This window comes from Homalodisca vitripennis, chromosome 1 (assembly GCF_021130785.1).
Source record: "Homalodisca vitripennis isolate AUS2020 chromosome 1, UT_GWSS_2.1, whole genome shotgun sequence".
Classification (NCBI taxonomy): Eukaryota; Metazoa; Arthropoda; class Insecta; order Hemiptera; family Cicadellidae; genus Homalodisca; species Homalodisca vitripennis.
This window is the reverse complement of record NC_060207.1, coordinates 236,877,240-236,904,808: the sequence shown is the minus strand read 5'-3', so window position 1 is coordinate 236,904,808 and position 27,569 is coordinate 236,877,240. Positions and strand designations below refer to the sequence as shown.

General features: G+C 33.4%; 2 protein-coding genes across 4 annotated transcripts in view; one reads left to right on the top strand and one right to left on the bottom strand.

Moving 5' to 3' along the window:
- Positions 1 to 1,952: 1,952 nt before the first annotated feature.
- LOC124353164 (mitochondrial import inner membrane translocase subunit tim16-like) lies at positions 1,953 to 2,602 on the bottom strand. The gene has a single exon (XM_046803033.1). It carries the CDS (start codon positions 2,483 to 2,485, stop codon positions 2,102 to 2,104), a length of 384 nt encoding a protein of 127 aa, XP_046658989.1. The 5' UTR covers positions 2,486 to 2,602; the 3' UTR covers positions 1,953 to 2,101.
- A 926-nt stretch (positions 2,603 to 3,528) lies between these two features.
- The window catches only part of LOC124353163 (PMS1 protein homolog 1-like), a 34,281-nt gene continuing 10,240 nt past the window's right edge, over positions 3,529 to 27,569 (top strand). The window contains exons 1-9 of one of the 3 annotated variants that reach the window (XM_046803030.1): positions 3,529 to 3,743; positions 6,159 to 6,330; positions 6,961 to 7,081; positions 10,452 to 10,616; positions 12,336 to 12,610; positions 14,211 to 14,336; positions 19,053 to 19,199; positions 22,166 to 23,077; positions 26,486 to 26,612. In XM_046803030.1, the coding sequence (XP_046658986.1) occupies positions 6,193 to 6,330; positions 6,961 to 7,081; positions 10,452 to 10,616; positions 12,336 to 12,610; positions 14,211 to 14,336; positions 19,053 to 19,199; positions 22,166 to 23,077; positions 26,486 to 26,612 (2,011 nt within the window). In that variant the 5' untranslated portion in view covers positions 3,529 to 3,743; positions 6,159 to 6,192. Of the gene's footprint in view, positions 3,773 to 4,276; positions 4,440 to 6,158; positions 6,331 to 6,960; positions 7,082 to 10,451; positions 10,617 to 12,335; positions 12,611 to 14,210; positions 14,337 to 19,052; positions 19,200 to 22,165; positions 23,078 to 26,485; positions 26,613 to 27,569 lie in introns of those variants that run through there. The other 2 variants (XM_046803032.1, XM_046803031.1) reach the window with 2 other exon arrangements.

Below are 27,569 nucleotides of genomic sequence, written 5' to 3'. Positions count from 1 at the left end.
TGTTTTTCTTAATTTCGAGAAAAAAATTAATTACGAGTGCCTCCGGCCATCAGCGCGGGCTTCGGCAGCACCTTTGGTGCTGCCCCCGCGCTGATGTCAATAAAAGAAAAACATCCCTCGAGATAGTACCTATCAGTAAAATATAAAATACTAGAGGGGCTGATCAAAAATATAAATTGAAATGTAATGCGAAGGCAATTATGTAAAGTTAAAAAACTAAATAAATCATGAAAAACTCAAATATATAGATGGATCAGAGAACACATACCATTAGTGTGTTGGCGGATACAGCTGAGCAGCAGCAACAAAAAAGTCGTCTATCACAACGAAACGACAAAGTCTCCCGGTTTAAAAACACCACTCGACCGCACGACGAACACATACACTCATTTTTAAAAATTCCATGTTCAATTAAAAAAGAGATAATTTCGTTTTGGTTAAAACGTAAACTCTTTACGTGCCCTACGAAACACTTCGACACACACAATTCACTAGGGTTGGTTGAACTAGTGGATGGTTGATTCATCATTGTAAACGCACTCACTCAATCCGACCTACTGAACACGATATCTTGTGTAGAACTGACCCATGCCCCGGAGAACTCAGATAACAGGTACGTTATCAGGCTGCTATCAGTCCCGGCCGCAGATAATATTCAAGTAAACAGATTATCCAGACACAGCACACAAACTGAACATTAAAACATTAGGAACTTAACCACTTATCAATATACCCCCTAAAATCATGTTATTTGTCATTTGCACCCCATAGTACTATATATATTTTTTGTTCAGGAGGGTGAGCAGAATACGTTGGTAACGTCAAATTCGTGATTTGCCGCCCCGGCGTTTAATCTTACTGGTACGCAAATTTATAACATATTTGATTTTAAAAGTGTAGTTTAACCTAATGTAGTACGATAAAACCTCACAATCTGCTATAACAACTAGTGGCAACAGTTCGTTGAACTAAAATCTCTCCCCACATTTTAGGCAGCCATTTAGTATACTCATTACAAAAAAAATTTTTAAGTACACCATTGGTTTTGTTAAAGACCAAATGAAGGGTTACAAGATAGGGAGCACCATTGTAAATTGACCCCTGCAATCCCTTCTTCACAGCAATGGCTGTAACTAAACTACGTAAAAAACTACATGTATATATTATCCTAAAGCATAGTCTTGTCATCCCTTCATCATTATATCATTGAACGAGAAAACCAATCAGCATGTGATATCTGGAGTTCAATTTAACCTCTAAACAGTCAATTTCAGGATTGGAGGATTAAGGTAACTGTAAACAACGATGCTGTCACCTCTTAACTATTTGATTAATGACATATGTTACTTTGACTTAATCGTAAATATTAGAAGAGTATGCTTTTTTAAATTCTGGAAATAACAAAATATTAAATATTGCCATTTTTCTTGCCAATGTCACTAGCTACTCAGTAGGCAGCTTACAATGATTAATTATGAATATCTAATGGTCAAATGCCATAATATCCATATTATATTTATAATCGATAATCATGATTTGATTATGTTGGTGGCCGCTTAGTATACTGGAGCTGGTATGATCATGAATGCCTTCGCCACATAGTATTGATAACAAACTATTCAAAATCAAGCTCGTGATTGTTTCTCAAAACAAGCAATCATAATTTTGATGCAAATTTAATCTGAACTAAACTTATATTGTTATGCGTCAAATAACAGAGCTGTTTCTTTATGAGCAAAAAAATTTTTTACGTATAAATAAGCAAATAATTTAAATTTCCATATCCTGAAAAACTGAAAATGGATATTTAACATTAAATGCATATTGGCACTAAGAGGGTTAGATTAACACATCTCTCAGTATGGAAAATCTACGATTTGACACCACAATTGAATACAATTACTAATGGTGTTCACAGACCAGGATTTTCATTGGCAATAATATTGAAATCATTATTTACAAGGATAGTATATTTACTGCATTTTTATGTAAACTATACAACATAGTAGGTTACAATAAAATTTTAAGTAAATTTCTTATACAGTTAACATTTTATAGTATCTAATTATTACTAGTGTTACTTGAATCCTAGTCAGCTTTGTCATGTTGTGTCCTGAGGCTTATTCTTGGATCCACTTGTTTTATACAGTTCAAGTTCTTCATCAATTCTTTCTTTAGCTCTTACTATTTTTGATTGAATATAGAACGATCCTCCTTGTGTCTTCTCATTAACCTTGAATAAATGTTCATAACTTTTTTCTGCTTTTTCAGGATCTAGTTTATCAATATTGAGAATTTGAAGAGCTTCTTCCAAACTAATACCTGTTCTTGCGTTTGCTGCTGCAGAGTTTGCACCTCGTTGTCCTCCACCTGCTCTTTTGGCGGCTTCTTGACTAGCGGCATATTCTTGTCGTAATGCTCTTGCAAATGCTCTACCCACAACTTGAGTTCCAAGAATCAAAATTTGCACTAAATATTTTGCCATTAGGTTATATCTTTAACCTAACTTTATTTGACCTAACCTTAAAACACATGATAAGCAACACGGCTCGATGTTGTGAATGGTGCAAGCGAAGTGGGTTGAAAATGATGACGGACGACGGTGACGATAGGAGATGAGACAGTTCGGTGCGGTTTGTCGACTTGACTTGACTAATCGCTTGTCACTACCAAAGCGAAAGAATTTATATACATATATATATATATATATAATATATATATATATATATATATATATATATATAAAATGTCACTAATGTATAACAGTAAAAGATAAACAGTCGAATTGACACTGATATCAGACCTTAGATAACTATCGAAACCTATAAACTAAATAAATAAATAAATAAATAAATATATATATATATATATATATATATATATATATATATATATATATATATATATATAATATGGTCGACATTTCATTGAAGGAGGAGCTCTTTTTATTGGAATATGCTATTTTCTATTAATTGATGAAAGAAAAGTCACAATTAATTATCCAATAATTTTATTTTTATACACGAGGTCTTTCAACGCCAAAGATGCCATTCAAATTGGTGATTCACACCTGACGATGGCATCTTTGATGTTGAAAGGCCTCGTTTATAAACATAAAATTATTGGATAATTGTGACTTTTCATCCATCAATTAAAAGAAAATATATAATATGGTTTATAGGGGTATATGCACACGGGCATCCTACAGCTTTTGTCACTACCGCATTTTTATCGCAATCTTTCCTTATCTGATCCTGTCTAATGAGGAGCCTAAGGCACACATTATCTAATGATTGAAAGAAGCTGCATTCGCATATTTTGGTGGAACTTAATAATTATATACCATATATCAGAAGAAAAAGCATATAACTTTGCAATAAATACTTGTATATGAATACGAATACAGCTCTTAAATATTTTATTTGAATATTATTTTGTCCAAACAAATGAATACTGTAGGTTTGATTTCGATTCTTCTTCTTCGATATGTATTATACCCCGAGCTGTATTCGAATACTATTCGATTGTTCCATTACTAGTTCAGAACGGAGTGTTTTTTATTGTAATTTGCGCCAATTTCAAGATATATCTATATAGTTCTGACTGGGTTTGCCCTTCAATTGTAAATTTTGTAGTATTTTATCTCATAACATGGCTTCTATTAAAAATTTTCTATTTTGTGCTTTTAGAAGTAAGGTGTTGTGACTGGAGAGCATCAAGAACAAATTTAACTGGTGATAATGGTAGGCTATATATGCTTTAAACGATCAAGGTTATTTTCATTTTAAATGTATGTAAGCAATAGGTTTGGTTGAATTAAATACGAAATCAGAATGTCTAAACTTGCTGCAAGATAATTATTCTACTTCTAGGTTAGGGACTTTATGATTGTATACTACATTTCCTTCAAATTATTTGATGTAAGTTTAAGAGGTTAGAGTATCAGTGAAGGTAAAGGTCAGAGTTGACAATCAAAATTTCAACATTATTAACATATTCTGCTCAGCCTCCTGAACAAAACTATATAATACGGTTTTAGGGAGTGCAAACCACAAATAACTGTTTATTCAATAATTGAAATGGAAATTCATTTTGTGGTTATATTTGTATACTGTGCTTCTTGTCTACAATTTTCAGCGATACCTGTGCCTGATAGCTTATCTGTACTGTAGTCAGAACAGCACCAACAACTGTCCTGTACTGTAGTCTTCGCTGCCTCATGGATACTTTCTCCTGGCACGTTTACTCCTAATACTGTCTATTAGTTTTTAAAGTTATTTGAGTGTCTATTACGTGAGCAATTAAAATATTAACATTAATTTATTCCTTTTTAATTGGTCACCATGTTTTTCTATAGTGAAACTATGAGTTCGTTGTGTGTAATTTTTTTTAATCGAGAAAAATATATTTTTACGTGATTGGAAGTTACCAGGTTATTTGTAAGTAGAGAGTATGTTTGTACAAAATTAGGAAATTATTACGACTTTAGTTTTGCTTATTTATTAAACTTATGTTTGTTTTTTACACTATTTGTTCATTCGTAGAAAGTTTGGTTATTTAACTTTGTTTGCATTACTTTAAAATTTATTTTTATCCTCACCAGCAATTTGATTTGCGTTATTAAAATATCGCTATTGTCCTCTAAAACAAAACATTACAAGTTTTGAAAATGAAAAATAATAAATTTTAAAATATTAAAAGTGTAACTACTTTTCGCACAATATAGTGTAGGAAGTTATGGTTTAGATGAATTTACAATGTTTTTTGCTTTATCAAGTTGTGTTTCTTAAATAGCAGTAATCATCTAAGATCAGACCATCTAGAATTTGATCACCGTGTGCTGGTAGCATGCAAAAATCATTCCTCGAGATAGTACTTATTTCTCAATAAAAGATCAAATTCTATAGGGTCTGATCACGAATGCCTCCGATCATTGTGCTAGCTAGAAAATGCTAACTATAACTAAGCAAAGCCAAAAATGTAAATTCACAAAGCCATTATTTCTTACTATCTTGCAAGAAAAGTACTTCAATTTTTAATATTCTTACATTTATTATTTATAATTTTCCTTCTGTACAACCTTGTACTGTTTTGTTGAGGAGGACGATTGCAATAAGTTAATAATGCGAATCTCATTGGCGGTGTGTGTAATATAAAACCTCCCCTACGCTTATGCTTGGTCAAGGTTGAGTAATCTGAGCTTGGGTAAGTATCGATCAGAAATGCCCCTAACCATCAGTGCCGGCTTCGGTGGCACCTTCCATTCCTTTCTCTTCTGGCGGACAAAATTCAAGCTCAGAAGTTAAAGTTGATACAGTAATTGTAGAGAATTACTGTTTGTTTATGTATGGCAAAATTTCCTTTCCTGCAATAGGGATGTGGTCAGTATGATATCAAAGTATCTTATTATCAACCCATTTATCATATAAAGCTCTTAATGTTCTGTTATTGATTATTAACAAGTGGTTCTCTTATGAGGTTATTCTTAATGATTAAAATGAATATAGGCTATTGTTGTACGAATTCTGAAACCAAAAATTCTACTGAATACTGAAATAAATACCCGTTATTAGCAGATTATTATCAACCACTTGTCTTGTCATGTATTATTTAAAAGGTTTTTGAAAAAAAACTGCTTACAGATTACAGTGGTAGCTAGAAAAAAATAACTTGTTTCCTTCAACTCAATTTGGGTCCCGGAAAGGCAAATGCTATTGTATAATGTAGTGCTTTTTACCTATATTTTACTTTAATTCACCTTGAAAATCAATTATTAATGCTTAACAAGCTAAGGTTCATTTCATATTCTATTTTAAATTATTATAATTTAAAATAAATAGATTTATGTTTAAAATAGTTTAAGTAGTAAATGTAAATATATTATAATTTTTATGAGGTTAAGTGATAAAGAAACTTTATAGTTCTAACTTCGCCTCTATTAAATACATTTTTCATTTCATTTAATTTCAAATGATTTGTGGTGTAGGTTATACTTGTGATAAATCATTGGAAATTTGTGAAAGTGTTGTTAACTATTTTGCATTTATGGGCTGGAGGTAGTTGGTTTTATATATTACCTAAGAAATCAGCTTTATGTATTTTTTTCCAAGAAAATAATTTTTTACCAGAATGTAATAAAACAATTTTTACTATTTCAGGTCCAGGTTGGTTATTACACAAAGTACCTGAACAATGCCATTAGCTCAGCTTCCACCTGCAACAGTGAAACTGATTGGAAGCAGTCAGGTCATAACTTCCGTATCGTCAGTTGTTAAAGAATTGATGGAAAACTCCATTGACTCAGGCGCTGGTCATATTGAAATTAAACTCGTAAGTACAATGCCGTATTTAAGTTATAACTAAGACACTAATATTTGTACAAATTAATTGTAACAAAATAATTCCTAACGAATTTTTCTATCTCAGTTAGTGTAACCTTGCTTACAAGTTTATATTTTCTAATGTATAATAAATTGACTGATTGGCCAAGCCCTAAAAAGTTATTTCTTCGATATAATTTTTGAAAAACAACTTCAAAATAAATTGACAACATATACATCTGTCTTGTATTTCGACCCAAGAATAATTCTAAGTATGTTTCAATGTGTAACAGTGTGGATTAAAAAAAAAAACAATCTAGTTCATTGTTTGAAGATTACACAGTGCTGTTTGAAACAATTAACAATTCTTGTATTTATTGTCAAACCAGTTCACTTTCAGAGGGTTGAATTAATTGGACTGTACAGAGGTCTTAGTTAAGGGAAAGTATCTGAATACAATGTTAGGGCCAAACTAATGACTCTTTCATTATCATAATGACATGCTAACCACATCACTTTAGCTGGCAAATTTATGTGTATATCCCAAGTTTTTTTTTTGAAAGAATAATAAGTTTTAATATAAAATATTATTATTGTTATGTAAAGTTAACTTAATTTATTCAATTCATTTTTATTCCAGGACAAGCACGGCCTTGAGAAGATCGAAGTAAAGGATGATGGATGTGGAGTGGCAAAAAGTGATGCAACACTCATGTGCTTATCAAGCTATACTTCAAAAATCTCAGATTTTTCTGATTTGGGTGAGCATTTCTATATTTGTACATATGTATACTTACTAACATTGTTCAATATTGTAGTGTGAAACCTATCAAAATATATCCCATTGGTTGAATTTTGTTTTATTTTTAAACTTAGTTTTTTTATATAAGTTTGTTTGTTTATAAATTAATATTAGTTTCTTTTATACATTGTTTACTACAAACTGAGGTTAAAATTCAAATCTATCTCCAAAAAGTCAACATTTTCTGCGATACCTTGTCTAGAAATGCAAACCAAGAAAAACAGTGTTGATGATTCAAATTCAAAAGAAACAGAAAATAATTCTGATGGATGTTTGAACAAGATTAGAAAGTATTTCTAGTTTCCGAACAGGCTGCCACTATTACCCCTGGCTGTCAGTGTGGGGCAGCACTAAACGTCTGCACCGACGGCGACAAATGAAAAACACCCCTCAGAATAGTTTGTATCATGTAGCAGATGAAAAACTAATCACAAATACATAAGTTAACTGACAAGTAATTTAAACTTATGTGACAAAACAAGATGGGGAGACAGATAACGGAATCGAATTAACTATTGTTAAATAGTCTCTACCTGGTCGAAAGAGCCTTTTTTAATTCTACACAATAATGCTTAACACAGCTTCTAATGTATAGGAGTACACTATAATCACATATGTAAAAGAATTTCTGTGAACAAGGTTTTCCAGTTCAAACTAGGTTGAAAAATTCGTAACACATTTAAATCTAGAAATATTTCAGCCTAGCTTTGGAGACCCATTTTCAGTCAACTGGGCAAAACTCGACTGAAAACGGTTTTCCACAGTAAGGTCGAAATTATTTTTAGATTTTAATAATCGTGTTAGGAATTTGAATTCAATGTGTTTTAAGCCGGAAAACATTAATGATCGTCATGATACCAGTAGTAAAAGCCTAAAAATTATAAATTTGGTTTGTTTCCCCAAATATAGTCTTATGTGAACTTTAAAGGCTGTACCCTTTAGATTTTATGGTGCCTTTGAGTGGCCTCTCAATTCCTTCTAATTCTGATAAATATAAGGTGTATTATTAATCTTATTGTCTGTAGCTATGTTTATATTTTGACTTCAGATTTACAGTATTTGATCATTAAGCACATTCAACAGTCAATAGATTACATCAAAGCACATTAAAACAACTAACACAATAAGAAGTTAGATTAAAGAAGGTACAATAAATAATTAAATAAAAAGTATGTACATCACAGTGACCAATAGCTAAAATCTTAATGCTACCAATGTCGCTATGATAACATTCTTTCAAGTTATAGAAAGGCGTAACAATTGACGAAACTCTTTCATGGACTCAACATGTTGACAACCTTTGCAGGAAACTAAACACCAGCCTCTTTGTTATCAAAAGAATTTACCACATTAGTGATTTAATCACTGCAAAGACAACTTATTATGCCCTTTTTGAATCACATCTGAGGTACAGCATTGCTATATGGGGAGGCACCACAGTCACTAACCTACAGAGACTTCTCCTGATACAGAAGAAAGTAATAAGAACTCTTAAAGGCCTAGGACCCAAGGAAAGCTGTCGTGAAGGTTTCAAGGATCTTCGCATCTTGACAGTTGTGGCCCTCTACATCCAGGAAGTAATTATGTTTGCCGACATGAATGAACTCCCTCGAGGAACAGATGTACACCAGTACAACACTCGACATGCTGACAACTACATCCTGCCAGCACACCATCTATCACTGTACGGGAGGAAGCCATCGTACATGGGACGCAAGCTCTACAACCTGCTGCCAACCGAGATAAAGGCTCAGAAGGGCAAGAAACTGAGGATGGCACTGAATAGATGGCTGGTGACCAGGCCATTCTACACGCTGGAAGAATATCTACAAGACACATGACCATCTTAGACATCAAGACTGCTCAATTCAACTTATTTATTTTGTAAATTTTAAACTTTAACATTGTATTATTGACGCCAATACATTTCTCTATGAAATTTTGTAAAATAAAGAGATTTTGACTTTGACTTTGACTTTGGATTATCAGTCAACCACATATAAAGTACCTTTTTGAACCTATCATAGTCTACTTCATCAGCCAGTAGAGGCAATTTGTTAAATAAAGTTATTCCAACATGTTCAAAAGAGGACAGTGTTAGGCTGAGTGTACTGTACTGTAGATGGGCTAAGTGAGAACTTCTAGTACTGTAACAATGAAAGTCGCTATTGAGTTTAAGTGTGTGTAAATTATATTTAACATACAGTATAGTAACAAGTATATATTGGATTACAACAGTTCAGATTCTTAATTTTCTAAACAAAGGCTTACAATGGTCATTAAAAGCTGAGAATGATAAGATTCTACCTGTCATAATACTCTTGATTACCAAATTTATATTAAACTAGCTGTTACCTGCGGCTTCGCACGCAATCTTAGAAACAAAGTCCTTATATTACTTAGTGAAAGCAATTATGATGTAATATGATGATCCTATACAAATATGATACTATACAAATTTTAAAACGTAAGTAGGCATACATCAGGTACATATTATTTAAGTTCATGGTAAATAGTATCAGAGTTTAACTTAATTATTATATCATGTTTGGCACGTGTAGGAGCATTTCTGGTTCTATTTAATTATATACATAACGTCACAGCTGAACCTGCTTTGTAATCCCGATCAAGGAAACACAAATCTCAGATCACACAGGTCTCGGAAACTTACTTCGGTCAAAAAGCGTATATTTCCAGTCCTTGTCATATATTTCAAGTCTAAGATATTTCCAGTACTATAGTAGAGTTTGCCTTGTTCTGACGAAGAAGAAATATATATAACTTTGTTCATTAAGGTTAGTTTTATAACAGTATTTAATGCATTAGATTATTTTAATTCATCACTGGCGCAATCTGGAGTAAAATTTATATATTAATGTTTTATTTACTATCTGCATTACACTACCGATCAAGCACTGTTCACTTATTATTGATAAAATTCAAATGTAAAAAGATGTTTCAGAAAGTTTGTCGAACTATAGCTGTCAACAGCTGTCAAAATACGTTTGGTTCTTATCATAACATTTGAATGTAAACAAACTAATTTTTTAATTTGAATTCGACTTTATTTGGTGAAATGAATGTGTTATGGGTGGTAAAAAGCACTCTAAATGTTAATTCAGACCAAAAGCTATACCTGTTCCAAATTTCAGCACAATCCGTATAGCAGTTTCAGCGTGATTCGAGGACAAACCTCCAAACATTCAAACTTTCACATTTATAATATTAGTGGGATAACATGGATTAAAATATAATTAAATTGTGCTATATTCTCAATAATATTCAAGTAATGTTCATAATATTATCGCTCTATTGATTTTTCTGTCCAGATTGTCTGTCAAGCTACGGTTTCCGAGGGGAAGCTCTAAGTGCTCTTTGTAACGTCGCAGAGGTCTCTGTAACAACTAAAACCACCCAGGATGACACCGCCTCCTGCTATAGTTTCGATCAAAATGGCCAAGTTAAAAGTTCAAAAATTTCACATATTGCAAAAGGCAAGTATAATAATTGAATCAGTGGTTACTGCAATGTTATTGTTCACATGCAGAATGAATAGTTATGTATGGAATACACATTATGCGTAATTCTTCTTGAAAAGTAGATTTGCGATGAATCAAATAATTTATTTCCCATGTTAACCCTTAGCGAGCCACAAATAAATAACCAAAACTACCCCTAAGAGCCATGCACCTCAAAAATAAAAAAATTACCAAATACCAAAACCAATTTTTTTTTATAATTCTTATAACATAAGAGGTAAGAAAAACGACCAAATATTTTTTTTTTACTCCTTATTGTTAATTTACAGCCAAAAAATGGTAAAATCATAATTTCACTGAAAAAATTTAATTTCGACATTCTATGTGTTCATATATAAAATTAACAATAGTTGAACACAATTATTGTAATATTTTACAAAAAACAAGCATATAGTAATTTTTATTAAGAGAAAATATAAAGAATATAGTAAAAATTTATATATACAAATTAAATAAAAGCAATGAAACTACAACAAATTTCAATTTTCCAAATATAAAATAAAGAACACACTACATTTTACAATATTATAACATGAGAAAATTTATAAATGATACTTATTGAAAATGAGCTTCATATATGTGATCCTTAGGCGTAGGTTTGTTGTGTGTGGTACATCTTAAAAACACAGGTCAGGATGCAAGGCAGGCTTCGACGCGCACGTCTTGCGCACAATAAAGCCCTACATCACGATAATAATACATAAACTACACTGTACATTGATTAAAAATATTGATTAACATCAAAATTGAAAAGATAAATACGCGGATCGAAAATGGAAGGGCGAATAAACATCTACCTTACGGAAGGCTACAGGCAGACTGAGCGCGCGTGAGTAGACGTCGTTGGCTCGGCGGGAGACTATGAACAACCGGCCGCCCGCCATTTTGTCGCACGAACAAGAGCCGTGACCTTCAAAATAGACACAAACGGTTGTCTCTTGTTTAACAGTTTTTTACTAATTTTGTTACCCAGAAATGCTTTTAAATAATATATTTTTTTTAAATTGATTTTGCGTCAGTGGACGTCGTTGGCTTTTAGCGCTAGCTTAGGCATGACGTCTAGTAACGTCATTGCCTCGGAAAGGGTTAAATTACATTCAGTAAAGTTGCAGATTTGCTCCTCTAATATATGGCACACCTAGAAAATTAAAACTTGCTGAAACTAAACATAATAATAAGTTATTAAAGAGTGTAAGATTTCAGTGATGATAAATTTCACTAATTTTAACAATTTCTTAATTGTTGGTAAAGTTAATCTCATCATATTTGTGTACAATTCGGGATGTTATGATGCTATCTCTACAAACAATGTTTCCGAAGTAATGAATCTATTCCTCTTACCAATCCATCCACAAACCCACTTACTAGTTTTCTTATTCGTTTTATCCAGCAATTGTTCAAAAAGTTCTGATACATTCATGTGCAAAATACGCTTCGAAGTTGCCACTGAATGGTGGCTATTCGAATCAAATGAGACAAAGTTTTCAACAGACTATCCGCTACTTCTAGTAGGAGGGGTTACTTATCAGTAGTCAAAGAATTAGCATGGTGTGACTGAAGCTTTATGCATCAACTGTTAAATCATAAGATAGGCTGTGGATTTTTTCAAGTCAGAAACTCAACTATCACCTGTTTACTTAATTGTAACTTTTTTAAAGTCTTTATTGTTTTTAGGCACAATCATCACCGTGACTGCACTGTTTAAGAACCTGCCGGTGCGAAGACAGTTGATGTCAAATGCGAAGAGAGCCGCAGAGGAGTTGAAGAAGGTGGAGAAGGTTGTAAAGTCCCTGGCAGTCGTGCATCCTCGGCTGCGTGTGACACTGGTGCACAACAAATTCCTCATCTGGCAGAAGGTCAGTGTCGCCAACCTGAGACAGTCGGTCATGCAGATTCTCTCGCTGAGCATTGTCAAGCAGTTGCACCATATTCTGGAGAACTCTCCGCAGGTATGCTAAAGCTTTAAGTGGCATTGATTTGTACTCAGTTACTGATTGCAAACTCGCGCAGTACTATAACTGAAATTTCCAACAGCGAAGATAAGTGAATCAAGAACTAGTGTAATTAAATTAGTACACTGTTGAAGTTTAATTTCCTATATAAAATGAGCTGGATACTCTTATAAGATCCATATGATCCAGTGTTAGTGTAGACACCAGGTAATACAGGAAGACTATACTACAATGTAGTTTATCACAGAAAAATAATACTTGGCAATAACATCCTGGATCAATCTGATAAAGAGATGATAGTCCATTTCTAGTGGCAAAATAAAGATACTACATTATTTGTAGCTTACATGTATTTTGTACTAAGTTAAATTGTTCAAAAAAATACAATACTGGAAAAACTTTCTATCTAGATTACTGTACTAGTCAGAGTATGGAAGAAGTAAAAAATAAATCTGTGCTGTATAAAATAGAACTAATTAATTATACAGGTCTGTAAAAATCATATTTTACTCAGCTCCATGTGATATTTCTCTTTTATTAAAGGTATTATTTCTGTCTATGTTTTAAAGTTCACATATTCTAAAGTTACTTCCATAACATCTGTTACAGGTTTTTTTTCCAAATAGAACAAATTTTTTAACAAAAACACTTACTTTGTACAATCAAAATTTGATCTGATATTAATTTACTCACAATTTTTGATCTAATTCTTTTTCTTAGGAAACCTGTTGTTTTTTCCCATTTATGCTTCTCCAAACTGGTTTCCTATTTCCTTTATTGGTTTCTCAGTTAAGAGTTCAACAATAGACACCTAACATATTGATATATAATTTTATTTTGTAACCTCTTTCAAAATTACGGAGATCCTGGTGAAACTTTTCACTCTGCCTTTCGCTGTAGGCTCCCAAGACGTTGTATAAAAATACTTAAATTATCTAGCTTGTCGGAACACAGTCTATTGCAACATCAGATTGTTTATATTATTCCCAGTATCTCGGATAACAATTCTAAACATGCTCAACCTCAACAGCAATATTACTTACTATCAACTTGTAACCTTTTTTGATACAATCATTTGACCTTCCGGTTAACTCAAAAACTACTTTATTAATGATTCCCTTCCACTACTCTCTTCAACTGTTCACACATTTCCCATTTATTACAAAATTCAGTTGTAATGATAAAACTTAATGTGAGAATTAGTTTCAAAAGGTAATATTTGTTAATTTAAAAAATAGAATATTAAGTTTGAATTGTATTACAGATTTTGCCCTGAATACACAGAAAATTGTAAATGTGGATAAAAATATGACATGATGGATATTTTGTATTATTTTTCGTTTTTAACTAGTTGAAATCTATAAAAAAATTATAAAAATCCTATGCAGTTTTTAGTTTTAGACCTGTGTTATTTTTTTATACACAACTTGACTACCTACAATATATCCGTCTACAGCATGGGAAGGGTTAATTTTGTTATATATTGTGGAGTAAACAAAACGATGAATAGTGCACTATTTCATTCATAGTAGGCTACATATAATTTTAAATACATTTAAATAGTCGGTATTTCAATAGATATAAAATTACTTTTCAGGTACGAGTGGAAATGCTTGTGCCGAGTCGTGATTGTGATGTTTCCTGTATGTGCTTTTCAAACTTTTCTGAAGCATCTTTTTTGTTTATCAACCATCGTCCTATACGCCACAAAGAAATTGAGCAGGTGAGTTCCTTGAAACTATTGTCTCAGGGTTTTAAATAGATCTCATTGAGTTGACTGTCTTTTATTATATGACTAGTAATATAAATAATGTGTAAACAAAGTTTGATTTATATAAAAAAATTTAAAACATACTGTATTATCTTTTATTAAATTTACAATACATAAGAATTTGTGTCTAAGCAAATTGCCCTTTGTACATATATATATATATATATATATATATGGATTTCATATATAAATTAAAAGAAAAAAATGTATGCACCAATTATACAATAGAGAGAGAGAGAGGTCTTTATTTACAATCATTGAGATTGAAATGGCGTCAACTTAACAAACATTTTTAGTAATAGTCCAAATACTTGCTTTACAAAAATATTTCACTTGTTTTAACAGTTTGCCCAGTCTATGAATTCCTTCACACTGTAAAATGGACGTTGCAGCAACCACTCGTAGAGTTTTCCTTTTAAGGCTTTTGGATCAGTCCTCTTCAGCTCCTCCGGAAGCAGGTTAAACAGCCTGGCCCCAGCATACGTCGGCTTCATTTCAAATCTTCTACTGTTGTGGGATGGAAGAATGAAATTGTGGGCAAATCGGGTGTTGTGCTGATGAATATCTTCTCCTCTAGGTATACTCTTTTTGCAGGCTAAAACGATCACCTCCAGTATGTATATATTTACAACTGTAAGAATTCTCCATCTTCTGAAGTGCTCACGGCAGCTCTCGTTCCACTCCAAATCTGCCATAACTCTGAGAGCTTTCTTTTGGATTGTGAGGACACGTTCGAGATGAAGCTGGGAAGCTGCGCCCCACAGAGTAACTCCATATCTCAGATGGCTCTCGAAGATGGAAAAGTATGTAATTTTAACGGCTTCAATGTTGCTGACGGACTTAACCCGTCTCAGGGCGAAGATACCGCTGCTCAGCTTGCCGCATAAGATGCTGAACCCACGACAATTTGCCATCGATGACGATACCGAGGTGTTTGGTGGATTCCACCAATTGAAGTCCAGGAAACTCAGATATGGTATCTCTTTTTGAACCCATAACAAGCTGTTTCGTCTTGGTTTCATTAAAGACCAAATCATTCCCATTGCAGTAATCCATGGCCAGACCAAGTGCGATATAACCTTTGATTTCCAAATCCTCCGCAGAAATGCTGGATGACAAAAGGACAGAGTCGTCTGCATACATGATTGTTTTGCAGAACTCTTGAGTGTATTCTGGTAAATCGTAGGTAAACAGGATAAAGATCACAGGACCCAGCACGGACCCCTGTGGAACGCCTCTGGTAATGGGGAGCTGACTTGACCTAAAGAAGGTGGTCGCTTTATTGTCGAAGTGCCTTAGTTCAACTAATTGGTCTCTGTCTTGAAGGTAATTGCTGAACCAGTTCCAAGCGGTGTCCCTGAATCCAAGCTTACTGAGCTTAGCCAGGATTAGCTCATGACCTAGGCAATCAAAAGCCTTGCTCAGATCCAGGTAGACACCGGTCACACTATGTCCCTCCTCGAGCCTATCAATGATGTATTCCACCAACTCCACTAAAGCAGTCAGAGTTGACTTCTTACTTAGGAATCCATGTTGTTCTCTGAGTTGTATGGAATTCTTCTGTAGGTGTTCACAGATCCGCATATGTACAACTTTCTCTATAACTTTTGAAAAGGTAGAGACCAGAGAAATCGGCCTGTAGTTTTACAAATCATGCTTGCTTCCTTGTTTGTGAAGGGGTATCACTTTTGAAGACTACATCTTCTTAGGACAGACACCAAGTCGGAGGCTCAAGTTGACAACGTGCAGTAGCGGCTCAAGCAGTTCCTTTTCACAGCCCCTCAACATCACAGAGGAGAACTCATCTAGCCCCGCTGAAGTTTTGTTCTTCATGTTACGTATTATTTTACTTAACTCCCTCTTCGATGTTGGCTCAAACTCTGTCAATGGGAAGGCTATGTTCAGGTCCCCGCTGGGAATTGTGCGAGGATCACCCTTGTCCACCCTGTTCAACATATCCTCCGCCACTGATGTGAAGAATTTGTTGAAACTATTGGCCGTCTCTTGGGGACTACTGGTCTCCACACCATCGAGAAGCAAGTGATTCACGTTTGTGTTCTTGAGTTTTTTTCTCGTCTTTCGCTATTAATGACAGTCCATATTGCTTTTGCCTTGTTATTTGATTCAGCGATAAAATTGGCACTAGCTTGCTTTCTCAATGATTTTAGTTTTAAATCATAGGCTTTTTTTAAGTCAGATGATCTTCTTTTGTCTTCTTGTCTGCCGTACAGTTTAAAAGCATTTTCGGCTTGTATGAACTCTTGTTTCATTTGATTAGCTTCGTGATCATAAGCCAGAGTAATTGATTTACGTGGTTTCTGTCTAGTATTCTTGGCTGGACAGGTGGTAGTATCAAGGGCAGAAGTTACAATGGCAAGAAAATTGTTATACGCGTCATCCACGTCAATACACGTTAGTACTCTATCCCATGATTGAAGGTCGAGATGCATCCTCGAGATTTATGCTGTTGATGTGACGACGAGTTGACAGGATTGGAACTTTCTTTTTTATTTCAAAATTGAGGCTACACAGCTGGCCGGTTAGGTCTGAGATTCCTGTATGGAGGACCTGCACGTTGACATCACCGATGTACTCTGCAGAGACACAGCACATGTCTATGGAGGAGAAGGTTTTCTGAGTCACTCTAGTCGGGGCCAGATCAATTCTTTCCATATGAAAACCTGCCAGTAGTTCATTCAGAAGAATCCCCTCTCTGGATGTTTTGAGGCCATCGACATTAAAGTCACCAACAATGAAAACGACATTTTTCTGTGATCTCCACTGTTCCAGTATCGAAGACAGTGTCTTTAGGGTCAGCAAGTAAGCATCCTTATCGTTGTTTGGGGGACGATAGATGCCAAGAACATGTAGATTAGTTTTCCTATTCAGACCAATGGAAATAGCAGAAACTTCGCAAACAAGAGGAGTGCTAAGATATTCAATGTTTAATGTTGTTACTTCATTTTGTATACTATTATGCTTATATATTGCTATTCCTCCTTTTGAAATACCTTCTCTGCAGAACGATGTCACCAACTCATAGTTTATAAGTCTCGTATTGGCCATGTCATCCCCATTTTGCCCATGTTCCGAAATTACAATTACATCCGGAACAAGCTCATGAAGGCAGTGGTTAAATCTTTCTATTTTATTCTTCATTCGGTCTGCATTTTGGTGAAAAATCTTTAGATACTTATTTGAGTTTTTCTTGCGGAATTCACAAAATGTCTCCAGCGGGTCCGAGCGGGTTTCCATTTGTCTGGTTTCATGTGTCGCTTCCCTAAAAAATCTTTTTCAGCACTGACTGAATTGTCATTCTCTGATATGAATAAACTTCAACTTGAAAATGTTATAGGACTACAGGTGTGTTTTCCTGTTGTTTTATATTATGGAAGATATCTTGTTGTGCAGGGATAATGAAAAAGATAATTCTCTTAGGATGTAACTTTATCCTACTACTCAGTTTACAGACTACTGTAGTCCTGTCCTGCTAAGAGAAAAGGTAGTATCTGCAAAATGTTAGATTTTGATCTATAAACTTATTTTTATGTTTTAAAACTACAATGAACTTGTTTAAACTGTGTAAAATAGCAGTATCTACACCCTTTTCCCACTTGTATTAAGCAAGAAGACAGTATCTACACTGCAGTTTACTTGGTACACTGCAGATAGTGCCATTTTTCTTGGTATGTCTCTCATGATGGGAAAACTTATCAGATAAAGCCTATCTCTAACAGTTTGTCATCCGTTCATCTTTAGAAGGTTAATAGTACCATCAAGAATTTTGTTTTTTTTTTTTATCAGAAGGAAATCCATATTGTTTTAAGTTTTACGTTGAATGCTCTTTGAAGTAATGGTTAAGGATGAAATCTCATGTATGATCTGTTCATGTATAATGTAAAAATTTTCTCTGTTATCAATTTCTCAAAAAGTAATTTACATTGTTGTGATTTAACTTACTTACATTAAAACATAAAACCAATATTTAATACTTTTTTTATTTTGTGAGGCCTTTCGATATCAAGGATATCTTCTTCAGACACATCACAAAAGTAAATACAAAAAAAAGTAAACACTTTTTTGAATTTACTTTTGTGATGTGTCTGATGAAGATATCCTTGATATCGAAAGGCCTCACAACAAAAATAAAAGTATTAAATATTGGTTTTATGTTTTAATGTAAGTAAGTTATCAGTAACCAATATAAGCTCCATCTACAACATTGTTGTGATTAACATTATAGTTAGGCACCCAACATTATAGTTGAAACAAGACAAGAACAGAATGTATCACATCATCCTAGGAGCTGTCAGAGAAGGATGCTTTTATTCAAGGTGTAGATTTCTATCCTTAGTTAACTTAACAATACTTTACATGTTGTAACCTTTTTAATAACAACAGTCGGAATATTACAGGAATTAAGAAGTCCTTTTATCAATCTTATATGTATATATTTGTCTTAGATGATTGTTTCAACCGAGAAACATACCAGGTGTTAGTGTAGAAATGTGGTGTTTTCAAAAATCAGTAACAAAAATCTTATTTATTTGTTACTTACTTATTCTTTACTGTATTATTAAAGAAAACCAAACACAACATGTGTTTTGTAATAATACAGTTTTTAATGTATCTAAATGATGTTCTGCTTAACCGTATGTTATTATGTAGGTGGTTTACAGCCGGTTATCTGAATACTTCGGTGTGTATGTGCCTGCCAAGAAGTATCCCATCAGTGTACTGAGCCTTACATTGCCTTCAGACTGTCTCGATGTCAACTTGGAGCCTAATAAGACTCGAGTTTACTTAAAAAATCAGGTATGTCACTTTTGACAGCTCAGTAGATAGCGTTTTAACATTTATACAACATTTTTTTAAGGGATAACAGGATTTCGGACATGTGCCATCGTTATGGTTACAAAAGGTATAACACAATGTTTATAAACACGTTATGTCCGAAATCCTGTTATCCTGTCAAACCTTCCATAGTCAACAACAAACTTTAAAGAAAGATATTTTTACGGTTTTTATCTTGTACATTGAATTTTTGCTCGTCATCCTGACCTAAGTGTTTAATAAAATAATGGTTTCAGGCCAAAAGTCAAATAAACCTAAAAAAAAGAATTAGAATTCATTAACATTCAAATGATTTTTACCATTAGTTATTTATTTTTAATCATGCAGATAGGTACCTTTGGTACTATCCGGAGGCCACTATTTTTGAACAAGTTTTCCTATTCGGGTACTAAAATAAATTACAGTATTAAAAAGAACAACACGTAATCAACTTCAAAATCAAGCAAGTTTTCACACTCCATCATTACACATAATGTAAACAAACAGTCAGAGAACACAGTGTACAAGATGAGCTATCAGCTGATCAGCAGCGAAACAGACACAAAATATTTTAAAAATCAGGTTAGCCACAGTATGAAAACAAAATTATTTATTTGTTTGTGGCATCTAAACACTTAGTAAGAGACATATCAACGATATTTAGTGGAAATATGGTGAACTGTGTAATGTCAAATGCTGACCACGTAACCAGCACGTGACTCAGCGTTCGGTCTCGGCCGAGTGCCTCGTAACCAGCGTGTGTGTCTACCTCAATGGTTAATGTATACTTGTTTGCACACTCTTACTCAGCTTTCAGCTGTACTACTTGAAGTGTCGAAGTGTAAAGAGTGATAGGATCCTTTAAATGATTTCCTGTGTCAATTTACAAACTGTCCAAATGTAGGATTTTAAAATGTTAAAAACTGTTGAGACCCTGGTAGAATTACATCAATATTTACTCTAGACAAGTGTTCTCACATTTGTGATACTAGTAATTCACCCATCATGACAGTAAGGTGCTCAGCAATTCAAAAACAATGCAGAGTAAAAAGTTCGTTGAGCTTAATTTTGCTTGATGTGAATGACCCAAAGATGGTTTTGCTACTGAAGATTTCAATGTGTGTAGAGTGTATGCCAAAATTAGTCACAGTAGCGCTGGACTGTGATTTTTCCAATTTAAATGTTTGCCAATTTTTATTCCTAAAATATTGCACTAGCACAATAGTTTATTTCGGTACTGGTTATGAAAATTTGATTTTTTTCTGAAATGAATTAATTGAGATTTGTCCGTATTTTTAACTTCAAACTGCTTGAGATTTAAGCTATTTAACTTTCCTGTCCGAAGACCTTATCTGCTAATAATATCCTTGGTGTTCAAATAGCCTATAGTTAAGCATCATATCATTAGCAAATAGGGTTTCTTTTATTTCTTAGGCATACACAGCTGGTGTTAAGACTGTCTTCTAAGCTTTCCGGGTCAAACTATTGGAACAAAATTAAAATTTTGAAATATTTCATTCACATTGAGGAGAGTCATCTTTAGTGAACATATGTTCAATCAAACCTATCTCAGCCGCTTGAGCTAGTTCAGCATGTTTAACACCTTAATGCCTTAGCAGTCTAGGTGTACAAGTCAGTGGTTTGGTCATCTAACAGAAAATTTCAAGATACTGTGATGAGGAGGTAACTTGGTCAGTAAATCTAATTCAGTACAGGGGAAGATGGTTTGAGTGGGTGGGACTCTTTAGTATAAAGGAAAGCTTTAGGAAACCTAGAACTGTGGAAGACGTCTCTGTCCCGTCTGCTGGAGGTTCACTGGTTACAGGTGATCTCTCCTTTCGAAGTGCCATCGCTAAAACGAAGAGTGCTTCTCTATCTCCCCCTCCCTCATGGTGATTGTTCCAAAGGATCTTAATAGAGACACCCTTAACTTTAGAACTGCCTACTGGAAGTTTTCTCTATACTAGCTGAATTTCAGGTTTTTTTTAAAGTCATTTATAAATCTTATGTAAACTTTAAAATTTCTTATGGAACACCCTATTTTGGATATAAAACAATATTTTAAAACGTTTTTAATTTTGGCAATTTTCTTTTGACCTTAGTTTTTTAGGACCTACAACATACTAAATGTTATTTTTAATATCTATTATTTAGAAAAATGTAAAAATTTATTAATTTGTGAGGTGCCTGATGGTGGAATCATTAATTCCAAAAGGCCTGGTATGTTGCCAATGGCACAGTGTAGTGGGTACGGCGGTTATCGCAAGATAACCAGATCAAGCAACATCGAGCGTGGCTGCTGCTTGGATGGGTGACCGCTGAGCGATCCTGTCCTTGCAAGCGACCCGCCTACCGGCCATTGGTGGTGGTTCGGAAGTCACCTATAAGCCGTTGGTCCCCAGGTTAAGTGTTATAGAGGGCTTCTTAGCCCTAACTTTGCCTGGAAAAAAAGTCATTCTTTACTTTTTTCCTTTTTTTAATAAAAAATAAATTTTTGAAAATTTGTATTTATTTACCAGTGAGTAAATTAAACTTTTTTTTCAATGCTCCAAAATTCTTCATCCAACCTACTAATGTTTAAAAAATGCCAAGTTTTCACTTGTTTAAGAATCGTTATGTAATTTCAGATGTAATAAAAAAGCTAATGATGTTATTGTTAAGTGGACTATTAGGATTGTGTGTAGGTTCATCAATAAACCCTTATAGTAACTAATACATTGTCAGCATAAATGTGAAAATTGAATACTATAAACATAATGATTCCATGTATGTGGACGGTTTGTTAAAAAATTTGTTGGCTTATACAAAAATACAAACAAAACCCAAGATTATGTGCATGTTTGTATTATTTAAGATCAGAATAGAAAAAGAAGTATTTTGTAAAATCTTATTAGATATATTTAATTTAGCAAAGAATGCATCATCTATTGATCAATTGCTTTTTACAGGAAGACATATTGGATTTTATTAAACAATGCTTGCACCTTTACTATGGAGAGGGAGCAAAAGTCGTCGATGAAGACAAATTGGCGGCAGCAAAATCTAGCAGGAAAAGAAAGGTAGAGAGTGAGCCACAGGAGGTAGTAGAAACTAAGAAGATCGTTCTGGAAAATAAATGTCAGAGCAGAGGCAGTGAAGAGTTTGAGAGTTCAAGTCAGACGACAACCGAGGGTTGTGTGAGCCAGGACAGTAATAACACATCGGAGAGTACTGCGATCTTGTCCCAACAAGAATTGGATGACGCTTTCGAACGGTTTTGCTTAGAGAGGGACAAACAAATTAAAGAGACTGAAGTAAATAGTCCATCCAGTACTGGAAAAGAGTCAGTTCCTGATTCAAAAACAGTTGTAAACAATAATAACAACAAAAGTGTGATATCGTCAAATTTTCTAAATCCTACAAGAAACTGTGATTCTACTCTAAAAGATAAGACCAATCAGTGTTTTACTAATGTTAAACCAGTATCTAGTGATTTTACAAAAGAGAATACTGATAAAGCCGACTCTACTAGTAATAAAATCAAAGAAGTAATGAGGAATGGGAATAGTTTTATCGAAGACTGCTGTGAAGAACCTTCATCAAGTACAGGAAATACAGATGAATCTGAAAGTGTTTTATTGTTATCTCCACTTATAAAAGAGAAAGCTGCTGAAGATATTGCTGAAACAGCAAACAATGTTATCGAGCTAAGTGATGATGAGATAGCCATTCATCCTGAAAGGAGTAAAAACATGATTGAATCAGATGGAATTCTAGAATCCAGTAACAAAATAGAAAACTCCAAAGTTGGATTGTGTTCACCCACTTTGTCCCAGTGGAGCAGAGGAGAAGTGACCACCTCTACAGGCACTTTAGTTGAGGTAACTATTGTTTTATTTTGTAGAAATATTGTAAAAAATTAATTAAATGTATTTGTATCAATAAATTATAGGTCGGTACAACTTCAGTGTTTTACAAAATAGAATGGCTACAACATTTATGGTAATTTTATCAAACTCTAAAATGATATGGGTTCAATGTAAAATAGGACCAATGTAAAAAGTTGCAGGTCTAATAAGTTCAGTTAAAAAAATGACACAAAGTAGCAACAATAAGAAATTAAAGGAGAAGCAAAGTGAAATTTGGGATTAGCAAAAGTCTTTGGTGCTTTTAAGAATACAAAATGGTAAGTATAATTTCTTCAGGTAAAAGATGTATGAAATTAAATGGGATCAAAAGATTCTGTGTTGTTCCAATACACCAAACCGTTAGAATAATTATTATTGGATGAGTCATTGTTAATCAGTCAGTTAAAATAATTAAAAGAAGTATGATTTTGAGATTGTATGGATAAGTCGGTAATTATTCATATAATTATAATAAGGTGATTTCATATATGTACTTTGTTATAAATTGTGCGTCCTTAAATCTAGGTTACTTGTTTAGTTATTAATATTTTGAAATTATAAATTAATAGTTCAAATAAGTTAATTAAATAATAAATGGTTTGACAATAGTTTTAAATATATTGTGTATAATATTAACGATTACATGTTTTGATCGGTATATAAAATTTAGACAACTAATGTAGTCTGAAACAAGAAGTATTGAATTAATTAATTTAAACTGTCATTTAGTCTGTACTTCTTCTGTCAAATCACAATTACAGCATTTTTGTTTTATAAATTGGAAGATTAAAATCAAATATTATGTAGGCATGTAAGGTGAACTGAATTTTTTTTAAACAGTTTTATACATTTTTAAACCAATTTAGCCATTATTCGTTGTAATTTTTGTAATCGTCAGCTAGTGGATAAAAATGTTCTTAAAGTAGTGAAATCTTACGTAATTCGTGACTTCTGGATCAAAGGTTTCCTTAGGAAATACATAAAATAATCTTCCGGTGTGCCATTTGAAGGATAATATTTAAGAATATATGGTATATCAATTTTAGTTTGGTTACAGCTCTAACTCTGCTTCATTTATTTATTTATTTATAATTTTATGGCCTACATTGGACCACTTTAGTCACTTTATATTTTCTAGTCTTTCTTCTTTTATCCACCCAATATTTCTTCATCCTTTCCGAGCGTAATTTCCTTTCCTCCTCCGGAACCACTCTTCCTATTCGTTGTTTGTTTCTTTTCAGCTGTAGTGTAGAGTGTTTGTCATTCACTATCTTCAATGTGTTTGTCTTGTGTTTTAAATCCTCTACTGTAATTTGTAACTCTCTCATATCTTACCTTAATTCTGTGATCCATTTAATGTCACTTTTACTATACCACAGTTTTTCTACTATTTTCCTGATAATTCTATTTTCAGGTGTTCTCAACAAATGCCCCAGGAATGATATTTGTTTCTTTTTAATTATACTTGTAATGGGTTCTATATTTTTGTAGACTGTTTCATTGGAAGCTAGTCTCCAAACTCCGTCTACTTGATAGTTTTTGTTTAAGCAAGTTCTGACTATTCTTCTCTCCATCTTAAGAACCTTATCTATTGCAATAGTATTTGTTGTTTTAAATATTGTTTCACTTGCATATGTAATTTGTGGCAGAGCAACTGTTTTGTCTTAATTTTGTATTTATTGAAAGACATCTTTTATTATACGTATTCTTAGTAGCATGTTTAATCTTAGTTAGTTTGTCTATTTTACTTTGCCAAGATAGTTTTTCATTCAGGTTATAAGTGATTACTTCTCCTAAGTATTTAAATTTCTGCACAATTTTTATATTGTGGTTGTCCAACCTTATTTTATTTGCAAGTGGAGGCTGCGTTAATAAAACTTCTGTTTTTTCAAACGATATCTTTAAACCAATTTTCTGAGCTATATCTTGTAAAGATTTAATTTGCTGTTTTGTTTCCTGAATGTCATTGGCCAAAAGAGCTAAGTCATCAGCAAACCCCAAACAGTTCAGATTAATGTTGTCCCTTTGATATCCAATCTTTATGTTTTTTTTGTTATTTCTTTCCCATTCCCTCATGACGTACTCTAATGCACAGTTAAAAAGAAGCGGTGATAATCCATCACCTTGTCTTAAGCCAGTCTTTATCTGAAATGGTTCTGATAAAGACTCTGTCTGCTTCATTATTCAACAACTAACCCCTCTTTCCTCTCCCTACTGTAGGAGATCAAAATCTGTCCTTTAAACTCAACAGAAAGCCCTAAAGAAAATAATACTTCCCACAACTAAGATTCACTAGTTATAAGCAGATCTGATCGCATCAGTGAAATCACAACTACTCTGAAAACTAACTGATAAATATAATGTCCTTCTTAAACAACTTCTCTTCCAATAAAATAAACATCAAAACATAATCAATCCAACCCATTTATATCTTATCTCAAAAATCTAGGAGGGAATCATTCCTCCTCCTGACAGGTCCATTGTAATTAGCAACAACTCCATAGCTGAAAAGATTTCTGCGTTTTAGAACGAAATCTTCTACTCTTACTTACTGAAATAGTTGCCATCCTTTGTCCAAGATACCAGCCATTTCCTTAGTATTCTCTCCAAAAATCTTCCCCGAATTCTCTTCTGGTCAACAAGATTTCACCTCTCTTTAAACCACCACCCTCACACTCATGGATCTTACCTGATCATTGTACTACTGGTTTCACAGTCTTCCTCATCCAGTTTGCCCAAAAGTTCTGATATCAACGATCTTTAAATCAAGGACCGAGCGATAGGTACCTGCATTTTATACAATAGATCTCTAAGGGTAGATTGGAAGATGAATTTCCTCCAGAAACATGTTTGCTATCCAATTTCTTATCAGGCTATGCTTCACTGATCACATTTTAATTATCTACACTGATTCTAAACCCAACCTTTAAACCTTTCATGACACCCTCCAAAACTTCCTTAGCCTTCTTAACCTGTAGACAAACTGGCTTCTATGATTTCTCGGTTGAGTTGATTAAACCATAAATGTTTCTGAAAGAGACCCAGAGTGTTGGCTGATAGTCCCCAGATTTCTCAGGCTCTTTCCAACAGAAGTGTCTCTAGTCAGATGGGTTGCTAGGAAATGGCTGCATTCACTAACCTGTACCTTCTACAAAAAATCTGTAATGGTAATTGGAAGATGAATTTCCTCCAGAAACCTATTTGCTACCCAACCTCTTAGCAGAGTATGCTTCATTGACCATATTTTAATTATCTGCCTAAACCTAACCTTTAAACCTTTCATGGCACCCTCCAAAACTTCCTTAGCCTTCTTAACTTGTAGACAAACTGGTTTTTATGATTTCTCAGTTGACTTGACTAAAACTTAAATTTTTCTGAAAGGGACCCAGTGTGCTGATCGACAGCCCTCAGTCTTCTCAGGCTCTTTCTAACAGAAGTGTATCCAGTCAGATGGGTTGCAAGGAAATGGCTGCATTCACCAAGTTTGCACGCTCCATGAGGAAACAAAGTGAGAAAACTGCCTTTAACAGATTCTATCAGTTCGTTGATGTGTTTATTGAATAATGATTGTTGAAAATAATGTTCATTAATAATTGTGTAATTTACTTCAATTACACAACCATGTACTTTGTTGTTTTACTGTATTGCTAGTAGTTTTCTTTTTCAATGGTGTAAAATGTTTTCGTATTAATGTGTTATATTTTCCATGGATTTTACATTTTCTTAAATAAAGAGATATTTGAAATCAAGCAAAGAAGCACAATGTCTTTTATGTTACAATTGGGATGTTATTACTTGAATATATGTTGAATTAATTATAACTATCTTAATCATAAGTTCTAATCACATGCTCTTTTAATGTGAGTACTCGTGTATAAAATATAATAAATTGTAAATACTACTAAATGTTAATAAAACAAAACTCCACTTCTATCTGTGGAGTCGCCTGATGATGAAACGTTTGGTTTTGAAGGGCCTCGTCCAAAAAATAAACCATATTGGAAAGTTTAGTTTTATTAACATTTTAGTACTATTTAAAATGTTTTCCAATTGCTCCAAGAGTTTTCAATAATAAATTGGGTTTCAAAATATCAATTTTAATTTTGTTCATTGTATTTTGTTTTGATTGAAGGTTGTGTTTTTATGTTCATAAACAAAACAATTACAATAAATTAACCATTTACAATAAGTTTGATGCTGCTGTAGAAATCTGTTGCAATTGTTTCAAATTTGTGTTGATATCTAGTGTAAAATAGACCACATTCATTAAACAAAACAAAGTTTATCTATCATTTTAATTAATACAAACTTTTCTTCTTTAAATTAACTGTGTATATTGTACATTACATGTCAACACAATTATACATTCTATAATGCAATTCTTCAGCAGTATCAAGCTAATAATTTGCTCTTTGCTTTCCTAATTAAGAACAAAGTTTTGTTTTCCATATGGATGAAATGTTGA

What these genes read in the sequence shown, in the direction of transcription:
- LOC124353164 (XM_046803033.1), bottom strand. Translation starts at nt 2,485, where the DNA reads ATGGCAAAATATTTAGTGCAAATTTTGATTCTTGGAACTCAAGTTGTG.